The sequence below is a fragment of the Coturnix japonica genome, chromosome 3 (assembly GCF_001577835.2).
Source record: "Coturnix japonica isolate 7356 chromosome 3, Coturnix japonica 2.1, whole genome shotgun sequence".
NCBI lineage: Eukaryota > Metazoa > Chordata > Aves > Galliformes > Phasianidae > Coturnix > Coturnix japonica.
The window spans coordinates 69,612,358-69,625,864 of record NC_029518.1 but is presented as its reverse complement, the minus strand read 5'-3'; the positions used below and the strand labels follow the sequence as shown (position 1 = coordinate 69,625,864).

Genomic DNA, 13,507 nt, shown 5'->3' with positions numbered 1-13,507 from the left:
TGAGTAATGTAACAGTGTATGCTCTAAAAGCAAAACAAAAGCATAGCTTGTTATGACAAAGCATGAAAAAAAAATCTCTAACAGCTGGAAACTAGTATGAAACACCATGCTGATTTTTTTCAGTTCCTCAAAAATGGAATTTGTTTCTGGATCTGTAGACAAAATTAGATGCTATGCAGCAACTAGCTGAAAATAAGAAGCTGCATGCAGGAAACAGTCCAGGGACAGAACATGCTCAGAACTCCTTGTCTGGCTTCCTCCCTTACCAGTATTATCATTTCAAGGACAATAGAAACTGGGACGCAACATGGTATTTCACATCCCACTCATGCAATACTTTTAAGGGAACATTTTTTCTGAATGCTGAGAATGTGCAGCTTGCTTTCACGTATCTGATTTGGCTTCAGCACTTTCCGAAAGCCATCTGAAAGGGCAAGAAATTCAAATCCCAATCTTATTGTCTAAGTCAAAAGGGCTCATTCACTCATTCAGTAATCCAGCAACACGAACCCTGTAGCCTCTTAGATTATCTGAAGGTGCTTTTCATGTTGTTTCTCCCCCATGAGCTAACAAAGACCTGGACTGATGTAAAGCCAGCAGCTGAGGAATGGGCACGCAGGCACCCCTTTGAAAAACTCTGCAGCTAAACAAACAGCACTATCTCAAGAACTTCCCTCTTGGAAACACCGAGCTGTGGTAGATTTAGATAAGAAAAACAAGCTAGAGTCCAGGAAACAAAATGAGTCAGATCCTACTGAAAGGGAGTTTCTTTAAGGACAGCTTGTTTTATGAGCAATTACATGTTGGTTTCCTACTGTGCTCTTGGATATCAGAGTACCTACTCACTCCACTCTTCCATGCTGGATTCATACTCCAACCCCCTAGCAAGACTTACATCTTCCATTCAGCCCAAATACAACCTTCTACAGGTTTCTGTCATCCAGCCCCTGTTACATGTGCCAATTATTGGCAAGACACAGCATGTGTTTGGTCTGATTTTGACTTTGATGTGCTGACTGGTGAGCTGACAGGCTAAGCACAGAAGTTAACTCTCTATCCCTCAGGGCACTACATTGTATTCTATCCTTACTTGGCTGCCAACTGTCAGAAAACTAGAAGAATTTTGTTCTCTGAGACATTTTCTTCAGACCTGGCTCAGGCTGGCCAGCGTGTTCAGAATTTATTAGCAGCAGGGTGTCAGGAAGATGGAGAGACAGATTGCCTAAGATTGGTTACCTTAAGAAACCTGCACCAAAACTGCCCGAAGGTTGAAGACTGCCCTGCCATGTTTCAGCAAAATTCATTTTCAATTATTATTTTTTTAAAAGCTTTTGATGATAGAAGTTGTAATAGAAACACTGACAGATTGTTAATTATAGCACTGCTGCTGGGGAAGGACCATTATACTAATATTCCTATGCTATAATTTTGTGAAGCATGACTGCGTTGTTTGATATAAAACCTGTCATGTATTTGAGCTGAGCCAGCCCAAATAAAGAAGGGAGCAGCCCTTTGGAAAGCTACAGTTGAAATCACTTCGTTAAAGTACAGTTTTCACAGTTGTTCTCTGGACAACAGGTATGCACGTAGGTAACGTTCATGGTCAGACTGATAATAGTTTCTAGAAGGTTCATATTAAAAAATACATGACATGGTTGAATTGCCATCCCTAGTTGTGTTTAAGAGCCGTTTGGATGTGGTGCTCAGGGATATGATTTAGCAGAGGGTTGTTAGAGTTAGGGTGCTATGGTTAGGCTGTGGTTAGACTTGATGATCTTCAAGGTCTTTTTCAACCTGGGTAATTCTATGATTACTGATATTCAGACTTGTGAGTACATTTTAGTATCTTCAAAGACAGAATGAATGAGGTCAGCCCTCAACTGAGGTAGCTACAATGCATTTCATTGCATAATTGCCATTGCCACATTCCTCATATAAGAGCTGATGATAAAAAATACGTCTAAGGGGCAAAAGTGAAAGAAATATGAATGACGAAATTTATTTAATTTCAGGTTAACTCCTTCTGCATTCAATTCCTATGAAATACATCCTGAGTAAAGTGAAACTCTACTATAAAACAGTGCTTGAGCAGAAGTAGGATCATGACAGAGAAGCTGTGAAGAAAATAGTTTCACAAAGGAAAAAGTGTTCCATTACTGCTCTCACGGCCATAAGGATATTCTAGCTTTCTCAATCTCAGGAATTTACTCTAGAGGGAGAATGAGTAGAACTAAATACCTTTCAGGAAGACTGAGCAAAAATTGTGAGGTTATCATAGAATGGCCCGAGTTGAAAAGGACCACAACCATCATCCAGTTTAAACCCCCCTGCTATGTGCAGGGTCACCAACCACCAGACCAGGCTGCCCAGAGCCACATCCAGCCTGGCCTTGAATGCCTCCAGGGACGGGGCATCCACAACCTCCTTGGGCAACCTGTTCCAGTCTATCACCACCCTCTGTGTGAAAAACATCTTCGTAATATCCAACCTAGACCTCTCCTGTTTCAAATTAAGACCATTCCCCCTTGTCCTATTACTAACCACCCCTTGTTTCCCCCTCCTGATTATATTCTCCCTTCAAATATATACGCCCCTTCAAGTGATTCCCGTGGATCAACTGCCACATGAGAGCAATACTCACAGATCTAGCATTCAGACAGAAATGAATTCCAGTCAGAGAATAGCTATCAATCCATGCAGGGCTGCACACGAGAGAATTTCTCAGTGTTTATATCTGATGGACATTTCAGAGAAGATAGAAGCATGTATGTGTGTGCATGCAGACACACACACGCTCACAAGATCAGTGGCTTTCTTGGGCCTATTCTCTTCCACATTCTCTACCTACACACTTCTCTTTTGCTACATTTTTAAAGGAAACTGAATATTTTGGGGGGAAGTACTAGGATGTCTTTAATAATAAAAACAGTTCAGATTTTAACTTGTCAAGATGCAGCTGCTGTGAAAACCAGTTATTCTCTAGGAACAAAAAACTTCTTTCCAGAGGGAGCAACAACAAAAGATGAACACAATGCTACCACATACACAAAGACAACTACATCTAAGAATACATCAAAGCAAACACACCACTATTGTTATGTATACACAAACGGCATAAGTTCACATGCAAGTTAACAAGTTTACTCTTCCACATGCAAAATATGAGTAAGGAAGGCAGTATCACAGGCGTAACAGACGTGGCAATGTACATACATTTTGCCTGGAGGCAGTAACAGCAGCCCATTCAGCTGCTGGGGCTCCAGAAATATAATCAGCGCACACAAAATATTTACCCTGTGCTCTAAAAATAAACCCCAAATAACACATAAGTTGTGTGAGAGGAACTGCTGAGGTAAGGAGGAACTGTAGGGAGAATATCCTCCCGCATTTCTTGAGCAGTGGTATAGTTCATACTGCTGATGAATCAGACTGGGTTTTGTTAATATTTTAAGAAGACATTATATGCATGTGAACACAATAATGCTCTTTATGAGCCTTTACGAGCCAAGGATGAATCGAACATGCCTGCAAAAACTGAAGTCAAAAACCTTGACCGTGTTATACAACGTAATAAGAGAAATAAATATGAAAACATACCGAACTGCATGCCCCAGTCACCAAGGTAATTTATTCTTGTTACCTCGTGTCCCAGTGCAGCTTTGAGATTTGCTATAAAATTTCCTGGTAAGGAATCAAAATTGGTGTTATTCAGAACTGTACATATCCTACATTTTTCACGATCAATTTCCTGTTTCCATATGACTTGCTTTCCTTTTTGAATACAATCAGATGGGCTGCTCCACCACAGTGACTAAAATCCTTCAAAACTGAAAGCAATAATCTTTTGAGCAAGAAAAATTAAAAAAGAAAGACTTTGCATTTGATAGATGCTGTGAAACGTCTCATACAGACATGTATGTTTGTACCAGTGTTGTCTGCACATGCACATACTACAATGTGCATAGACACGAAGAACACTTTTTAAGGGCTTCTTGCATACTCACAAATACATGGCAGCACGCATAACTGTACTTCACAGCCAGGTAACATTATAGTACAAAGTTAAGCAAGTACTGAAATTCACAAACTGCTGTTTATTATGAAGTTACGCAGACAGCACTAAGTCACCGAGCAGCACTGAGCCCTTCTCCTAACACACTATGAACCTAATATGGTTCAGATTCAGTATCACATAAGCACATCTTTGTTCTAATTGCTGCTGCAACAAAAAAGCTTCATCTCTCTCTCTCCTGAGCTTTTCCATATTACCAAATTACAAAGAAATATATGCATTCCTCCCTCTATTTTTCTGGGCTTCAAGGGTACCTTTTAATCACTACACTGATATAAAGAGGATGCAGAAAGTATTGATGTCTTCTGTTACAGTAACACCATGCTATACTGTGCAATCTCTTTCCATTCAATTTCCTGTAGGCACTTCATTCTCTTTCTGAGACAAACATCAATCTACAGATACAGACCCTTTTTTATTCCAAATATGTTTTTCTATATGGAAGGGTCCAGAAGTGAAACAAAGAGCCCAAAATACAGCACTCAACCTCCAGGTAGTGGAGAGGCAGAATTACTAATTTTATGTAGCTAATTTTATACATGTTACATTAATAAAAATAACACATTGGCTCTACAGATGCTGTAGGGTCTTGTGCTCATCTAGAGATTTCATTGAGAGGAAAAAATAAAAAGAGAGGAGTAATGTTTTCTACTTGCCATTCAAATACTGCACAATAAACAAATTAATTATTCCATTACAAATGGCAGCAATTGCGTTAGCAATAGTGGCATCAAGTAATTAACACACAAAAGCAAATGTTTTTCAAGGCAGCCACCGAGCCATAACTATGTGACTGCTCTGCAGTCCAGCGCAAATCAGACATTTAAAATTCAAATGATATTCATAACACCTCAGTGGAAACTGCTCTGGGTGTCTTTGTGGAACAATTTTGAAGTACTTCATTTAATGTTTGCAGACATAAAACTATATTATGTGTGACTTAATAAATCTGCCAGCAACACACCACGCTCCTTCCTCACCACATAATGAGTAAAAGGCTTTTAATTAGCAAGCGGAGCCTGACACAGCCACACCATGAGGGGAGTGAAAGGTTCTCAGCACTCCCCTGTCAAGTGAATCACAAAGACAAAGCAGCCCTTTCTGGAAACACTGAGATATATACTCACCTATGATTGTGGAACGCAAGTGTCCTATGTGAAACTTTTTGGCAATATTAGGGGAGCTGTAACAAATTTCCACAAATAATGTTTGTTCAGTGTACAGGATTGCCACATTGCCAAAAGAACACAACCCAGTTTTCCCTTACAGTTCTCTGATCAGCTTCTGTTCCAGACAGCACATCTCTCTATCAAATATTAGCAGCCATTTACAATAAAAACCAACACAACAAACCACCTAAACTCCAACTGTGCAAGTGACAAAGGACTTACCCTATCACCCCTCTTTTTACATGTTTTGGGCATACAAATCATTCTCTTCACACTGTTATTAGAGACAAATCTGATACTGGAACAGGTGAATTTGTATACAAGAATAAATATCTTAAACCTATAATCAATATCTTAAAATTGGAAAGGGTCCATAGGAGGGCCACAAAGATGATCAGGGGGCTGGAGCACCTCCCCTATGAGAACAGGCTGAGGGAGTTGGGCTTGTTCAGCCTGGAGAAGAGAAGGTTGCGGGGTGACCTCATTGCAGCCTTTCAGTACCTGAAGGGAACTTACTCCCAGGAGGGGAGTAAACTCTTCGAAAGGGCTGACAATAGCAGGACATGGGGAAATGAATCTTAAAGTTGAAAGTAGGGAAGATTTAGGTTGGATGTTAGGGGGAAGTTCTTCACTAGGAGAGTGGTTAGGCCCTGGAACAGGCTGCCCAGGGAGGTTGTGGATGCCCCTCCTTGGAGGTGTTCAAGACCAGGTTGGACGGGGCCCTGGGCAACCTGATCTAGTAAATGTGTATGTTTGGTGCCCTGCCAGGCAGGGAGTTGGAACTACATGATCCTTGAGGTCCCTTTCCAACCCTGGTCATTCTGTGATTCTGTGATACCATGACTTATCCTACCAAAGTGTCTTTCTTCGACACTGGGAAACAGCATATCCTTATGCTGAAAACTTCCACCACTGCTTTACAGTGTGAACAAATGTTTTGTTCAGCTTATCTCTTGTATTTCAGTTCAGTTTAAGCTTCCAAGAGAGACATATTATTAATTTTGTCTTTAAGCATTTACCTGGAAAATACTACAAAATAGTTCAGCTTTATAGGCTGTAGTTTCTTTATCAACAAAAGGAAAAATAAGTGGTGTGCCCACAACTGCTTGTCCTGTAAAATGAAATGGAAGCTCAGGTCTAACATTCACATCCCAAATTCAGGTTTAGTGCTGACTTTGTGACTAAGAACCCTCAGTTCCCTGGATAAAACTTTCTGCTTGGCACACCGTATCAGAGAACTAAACATAGCTGAATATTAATACCATAAACATGGTTTTAATTTGACAGGCATCATACATTACAGCAGTGAACATCAATCGGCAGACAAGGCAGTTTTCCTAAAGGACTCATCATGTGCACCTACCTGAACTCCACCACTGTCTTTTGCTTAGGCACGGCAGAGAAAAGTTCACTTTTGGTTCCATATTGTGTGCCATCTTTCAGCACCTGCTGCAGAACAGTCTAAAGCAGAGGGAAGAAAAAAAAAAAAAAAGAGGAAAATAGGTTTCAGCAACAGAAAATGCAATAAGGAAAACCTGTTTACCAACCACACAAAACTCCAGTCTCACGGCCTTTCTTTCACATTAGCAATTAGATGGGTGATCTGCCAAGCAAACAAGATATCATACGCAGATAGAAATGCCATTAAATGTGTAAAGCTCAGTTAAAAAATAAATAAATAAATAAAATCAGAGAAAACTGTAAGCAGAGATTTTGGTTAAAATCTGCATTGATTTTGGTAAAAACTTACAAGCAGAAAGCACAGGTCTTGCTAAAATCATTGGTTTAGTTAGACAACATGAAAGGCCAAGAGAATCACCCAGAAGTAACTGGTAGGCAGAAAAGTCAAGTCAGTCAAAGAGCATGGGTAAGAACAGGGGCCTCATATAAACAAAGGAGTTCTCACATAAATAGGAGTCTAAATTTACCCTGACCACGACCCCTCTTTTTCCTCTCTTTAAGAAATCTAAGTGAAAAGTCTAGGAGTCCCTGACTTCATGATTTCCACTAAAGCCCACCTAAGAGACAAGACAGTTACAGCAAAACCCTCTTCATCAACTCACTGCAGGTAAACTGAAACAACAGCCCAAGACCTTAGTCTGATCATTTTTAATAACAACAGGATACAAAAACCATCAGTCAGAGGTTTACGTGAAGCAAAACCAGAGAAGATGTAGCTACTTCTAAAGTTAGTAATAGAAATTTAAGCTGCTTCCACTCTGTGTGTGTGCGCACATAGAACAGGGAAAGAGAAAAAACAGGAGACTTGCAGGAATTCACACTTCCTTAGAACTACAAATCACTTAAGTCCACAAGGATTAAGTAAATATAAAAAAATTAATACACTCACATTCTTCTAAAACGGCTGTATTTTTCTAGTCACCAAAAGCCAGCCTGCTTTCTATTCCTTGAGTGCCAAAGCAAGCCACCTACTTAGTCCACATGTGCCAAAAACACCCCTTCATCCCTTTCCCTACCTGCAAGCCTATATATACACTAGGAAGACTCTGTACTAAAGCTTGTCTAATTTGAAATATGGAAACTGCCTAAAACTCCTCAAAATAGTTCTTCAATAGCTGGAGAACAGTCTGGGGGAAAGACAAATTCTACTATACCATCAACAACACATTCAGGTAGCGAGTTAAGTACCTGCAGGCACCCTATATACTGAAGTTTGTCACAGAGAAGCCAGTACACTCCAAAACCCAATATATGAAGCTCTAAGTATTGCACAAACTTCCTGAAGATAATACAGGCCTCTAACAACAGGAACTCAAGTAGAAATCTCATTCCACTCAGTGTAAAGTTGCTTTTTACCCACCTCTGAGGTCAGAGGTGGGTAAAATTGTTTGGCAAGAAAAATCAAAGTAGAATAAGTGAACTGTGCTTGTAGAGAAACCTTTAATGAAGTGGTCATTATGACATGTAAGGTAAGCTAAACACACACACAATCAAATGTACAGTATATGTTTTCCTCCCTATTGAAAGCCACAGTTTAATTATATCTCCTAAGTGATAGAATGTAGAATTTTGTGTTCTACTTCCATTTTTCCAATAAAACTCAACTGGGCCAGACACATTTTTGCTTGAACCATTACATTGACAAGAATGCACCAACAGACACAGAATCTTGTCAAACCATGCCCAGGAATAAAATTCAATACCAACATCATTCTTTCAGCAAATAGTCAGCTGTTACGTTCTGATCGTGATGGATTACAGACAGCTGATGAAAGTTTCAAGAGATGCCTTCAGCAACAAATAAAGCAACTGATCAATAGGAATGCATAGGCCTTAGCAATTCACAAGAGACTTATCGCTCAGTGAAAGACAGCTACGAGCTCAAGTGATTCAACAGAAGTCCTGGTAGGAAGCAAGCTTCATCAGCGTTAGGTAAGACCTGATTTCTTACTCAGAAAGCTTATTTCCTAAGTCCACAGTGTTGTTCCATAAGAACTGCCCAGATTAAGGCCTTGAAGAACAACAATGGAGTTTGCTTCACAAGTTAGTTCAACTGGCCTAGCAAAGCTTTCATTCGCATCCCAGTCTAACAGTGCCAGCCAGGCACCTGTCCTTATGAAGCTCCTGCAGATACTCCAGACTGACTGCAATTGAAGCAGTGCTCCTATGGACTAAGCATGCTAAATTACTGGTTTAACAAATCAAGCTTTCAGTTTCAGTCAGACACCGGGCTCTGAGAACACATCTTCCTTTTTGTTGCTGTTCTAACAGTAGAGCTGTACCAGTACCTGTAGACAGTAGACCTATCTGTACCTGCAGACAGTAGACCTTGCCCAGGGAGGTGGTGGAGTCACCATCCCTGGCAGTGTTTAAGAAGCACCTGGATAGGGAGCTAGGAGATATGGTTTAGTGGTTTCCTGTAGATATGGTAAAGGGAGGACGGTTGGACTAGATGATCTTATAGGTCCTTTTCAACCTTGTGGTTCTATGATTCTATGATCTGTGGTCAAATACTGTTATTTCAGATATCTTTTTACCATCCTTCCTATCTTAATCAAGACTCTTCGTATGCAAGATCAAAATCTTGAATTCAGAAACTCAAAGCATGTGTCAAATCAGCCTTTTGGAGCAGAGACTGGGTAGAAGAACGTGGTTACCACAGTTATACCTCTTCTCAAAAAGATACACCACTGTAACCCTCTTTCCAAATTGTAGGCCTATGTAATGGAACAGTATCAGGGATCCATGGAGATAATCGATGAAAAATAAGCAGCTCTACATAGAAAATATCTAAGACTGAGTATTTTACATTCAGGAATTTATTTTTACCTTAACAAACCTGAAATACTGTACTCACCTTTGCTAGCAATTCCCTGTTTATTGTGAAGTTCACTGTTCCTGGCCCAGTGCTGATTTCACTCACTACAGCATCACACTTTAGCTGTAAGAACAAGATAAAACAGTCACTCCCCGTGAAAATAGGTAAATAGGGAAGTTTTAATTCAGTCCATTCAAAATTTAATATTTGCAGCGGATTAAATTAACACGCAATTTATCTGATTGAATGCAACTGGAAATGGATCACTGAATCAATTCCACTGATAAAGAATGATTTGGCTCTAAGTTCTTTAACCTTTACAAGCTCTAACAACAAATTCTATTGTTTATGCATGAGTTACGTGAATAAATATTTCTTGGATTGACTTAGAATTTCCCACCCTTCCATTTTACTAAAGGTCCTTCTTACCAACATTAAGAAGCAGACAGAAAAATTCCCACTGCACTTGCTCCATACCGTTTGCTCTGCTAAATATTTTCTATATAAGCTGTCAATAGCATTCCTGTGTTTGTCATCTCTTTAGTGTGAGGAGAGTTCACTTGGCCTCTCCATAGCTTTAAGAACCTTTCCTCCAAGTATGATACAGTACTACAGTAACCAGACCTCCTCACACCTAAGACTCGGGTCAGAGTGTTTTTATGCTACATGGAGGCATACAAATTAAAAGTAATAATAATAATGAAAAAAGTTCCCCCTCAGCAAAGGGGAAAGATTTAGTTTGGATGTTAGGGGGAAGTTCTTCACTAGGAAAGTGGGTAGGCCCTGGAACAGGCTGCCAGGGAGGTTTGTGGATGCCCCGTCCTTGGAGGTGTTCAAGACCAGGTTGGACGGGGCCCTGGGCAACCTGATCTAGTAAATGTGTATGTCTGGTGGCCCTGCCAGGCAGGGGGGTTGGAACTACATGATCCTTGAGGTCCCTTCCAACCCAGGTCATTCTGTGATTGTGTGTGAAGATGAAGCAAAATCAGCCCCCCAGATAAAAACTAAAAGCCAATGAATAAAAGACCTTTCTGACAAGCAACGCTCAGCATATCCAAGCATATTATGCCCCATTTAGCACTGCATTACTATGCTGCTTCAGAACTTTTGGTGGTACATCTGTCTGAGCAACATCAGCCCTTCCTCTGCCTAACTCAGAATATTCACCTATTACAAAACTGGTTCTAAGGTATGGAGCTCTTCAACATCTCAGCAGTGAAGAATGAAATGAAGAAACAGTTCATCACCTCAATAATATTGCAACTGTTTTATTCATCCTTGTTAACTCCTGATCATATTGCAACCCTACCGACTGCTTCTAAAACTTATTCTAAATCAGATAAACAATCTTTCTTGCACATTTGCTTTCTTGCTAGTGCCTCTTTGCATCTAACTTTGCCACTACTTAGTTTGTGTTCCTCTTCATTGGCACCAGTCACATCTTTGTAGATCATGAAGGATTGTTTTCAAACCCTAGAATCACCTTTCTGATCCCATTTTCAACTTGATGCCTCAGCTACTGCCATCCCCCGTGGCCTGAAGTGACCACAAAAACAGTTAAGAAACCTCGATCTGAAGCAGCAAGGGATTGGAAGACTGGCCTGTTAAAGGCAGCATACCTTCTCAGCTAGCTTCTGAGCTCGGAGTTGAAGATCTTGTGCTAAGCAATCACTAGAACTACCTTCCTCTATAGAAGCAACGGAAAGCTGGAAATCAGCATCATGCCTGAATAAAAGAACAGATGAAAATCAGGATAGAAATACATTGTAATGATGGGGAGATTTGATAAATCCAAGCTGACTCTGAGTATGGCAAACCCAATTGACAAGCATAACCCAATCACAGAGATGTGAGAATACACTGCGGTCAGAGAACTACATCTGAAGGCTCAGTATCACCTTCATTCTAATACAGAGCTAAAATAGATACAGCAAGATTCCCAATTCAGAATAACTAGGGCCACGCTCATGAATAGATGCCATTTACCTGCTGTTTCCATTACACCTCTCAAGCATGACATAAAGCAAAAAACCCACAATAACTTCACCCTGAGGTCATTAATACTGAAACATTTGCCACTCAGGTGCTGCCTATTTTGAAGCAAACATTTGTATGAAACTTGCTTGAAAGAAAACAGTGGTTTTATGGCTTTTAAGCTGCGCCAGGGGAGATTCAGGCTGAACGTTAGGAAATATTACTTCTTGGAAAGGGTAGTCAGGCATTGGAATGCACTGCCCAGGGAGGTGGTGGAGTCACCAACCATGGGAGTGTTCAAGAAACGTTTGGATGTTGTGTTGAGGGATATGATTTAACTGGGAAGTATTGGTGATGGTTGGACTGGATGATCTTCTAGGTCTTTTCCAACCTTGATAATTCTGTGATTCTGTGAATGGGGTTTGGGTATCCCATAATTGGGCTGGTAAGTCAGCTTAGAGCTTTGTGTTTCTGTTTTTTTTCCCCTAAAGACCCGTTAAAGCCTCACACAAACAAACACAACAGAGATGAGCACAGCAGAACTAATCTCACACACTACCGTTTTCTGGAGACGGGAACCGCAGAGATGGACTTTATTAAGTTCTCCGGTGGCAAATCCAAAACTTTAGCGAGCTACATTTGAAACAAAAGCACAAAAAGCATAAGCACAACAGACAGCAGAAAACCCCCCCGCTCCCTGCGTGCTGAGGAGAGCTCCTTCCAGCTGAGGAGCACAGCCTACCTGCCCTGCAATGCTCCTTCGGAAGGCACAAGCCGCCATGGTGCTGTTGTAGGAGGTCAGCACCGCCCCTTGCCCCCGCCGCTCCGCCTCCTGAGGGCGGCTCCATTCCATGCTCTGTGGGGGCGCAGTGTCCGCCATAGACAGCGGCTGGGCTTTCCCAGCACTGCGCCTGCTCGGAGGGTCATTGCTTGGTGTTGCCGCTCCTCCTCCTGTTGCCGTGTGTCCGTGAGCGCGGGGCTGGAGCCATGAGCACGCGGTCCCTCTCCAAGGTGAGGGCGGGGGGAATGAGGGGAACGAACGGGCGGAGGGCGGCTGAGGGGAGCCGGGCTGCAGCCTCGGGTCTGTTGTGTCCTGTGGTGGTGATCTTTGTGTGGTGCTTGGCCATCCTACATACTGGCCTTTGCAACGCTGAGTGGTGTTTGGGAATACAACACTTGTAAAGAATTCAGTGGACAGCACTTATGTTTCATTTGACTTAAGCACAGAGGAGGACAATATAAATGATCAGGGGCTGGAGGATGCTCCCTCTCCATGAGGGCAGGCTGAGAGAGCTGAGGTGTTCAGCTTGGAGAAGTGAGGGCGGCCTTTCATATCTGATGGGAGGCTATGAGAAAGAAGGGGACAGACTCTTTAGCGGAGTCTGTGGTGGTAGAACAAGGGGAGGTAGTTTCAAAGTAACAGTAGAAAGGTTTAGTTTAGATACAAGGTAGATGTTTTTAACAGTAAAAGTGATGAGGCACTGGAACAGCTTGCCTAGAGATGTGGTGGATGCCCCATCCCTGGAGACACTCAAGGTCAAGTCAGATTCAGAGCAATCAAGCCTCACCGTGGATGTCCCTATTCCTTACAGGGCAGTTGGATTAGATGGCCTTTAAGAACCCCTTCCAACTCAAGCAGTTCTATGATTCCTAAGGCTGTTTTTCAGAGACCAATATAGGTATTAGTATTAGAGTTCAATATTAGAGTTCATATTTGGATCAAGACAGAACTAACATATCCAAAGTCATCCAACAGACAAGTATCTGTAAGCAATATTGAATTCCACTGTTGAGGTTTATTTTTGCTTGATCACTCTTTTACCATTGGCTGAACTATCTGGTTGAGTTCACTGGTCTTTGTTTATACAAATTTCTCTGTTGGGAAATAAATGATTGGGTCAGTCTGTCTGTAGGTCTTGAACATTTGTGTGTTTTATTCACTATTGCTTTAGCACAATAGCCCCTCAGCAAGTGTTAGGGAACTAGTGGCCTTCTAGTACTTGGGAGCTTATA

General features: G+C 41.4%; 2 protein-coding genes across 2 annotated transcripts in view; one reads left to right on the top strand and one right to left on the bottom strand.

Annotated features, from left to right (window-relative positions):
* Positions 1 to 12,380, bottom strand: part of RARS2 (arginyl-tRNA synthetase 2, mitochondrial) — a 28,610-nt gene extending 16,230 nt beyond the window's left edge. The window contains exons 1-7 of the mRNA XM_015858897.2: positions 12,237 to 12,380; positions 12,054 to 12,127; positions 11,140 to 11,245; positions 9,560 to 9,643; positions 6,605 to 6,702; positions 5,200 to 5,255; positions 3,598 to 3,681 (exon numbers count right to left, since the gene is read on the bottom strand). Coding sequence (XP_015714383.1) covers positions 3,598 to 3,681; positions 5,200 to 5,255; positions 6,605 to 6,702; positions 9,560 to 9,643; positions 11,140 to 11,245; positions 12,054 to 12,127; positions 12,237 to 12,374 — 640 coding nt within the window. The 5' untranslated portion in view covers positions 12,375 to 12,380. The remainder of the gene's footprint in view (positions 1 to 3,597; positions 3,682 to 5,199; positions 5,256 to 6,604; positions 6,703 to 9,559; positions 9,644 to 11,139; positions 11,246 to 12,053; positions 12,128 to 12,236) is intronic.
* Positions 12,381 to 12,398: 18 nt separating this feature from the next.
* The window catches only part of ORC3 (origin recognition complex subunit 3), a 32,187-nt gene continuing 31,078 nt past the window's right edge, over positions 12,399 to 13,507 (top strand). The window contains exon 1 of the mRNA XM_015858896.2: positions 12,399 to 12,505. Coding sequence (XP_015714382.1) covers positions 12,482 to 12,505 — 24 coding nt within the window. The 5' untranslated portion in view covers positions 12,399 to 12,481. The remainder of the gene's footprint in view (positions 12,506 to 13,507) is intronic.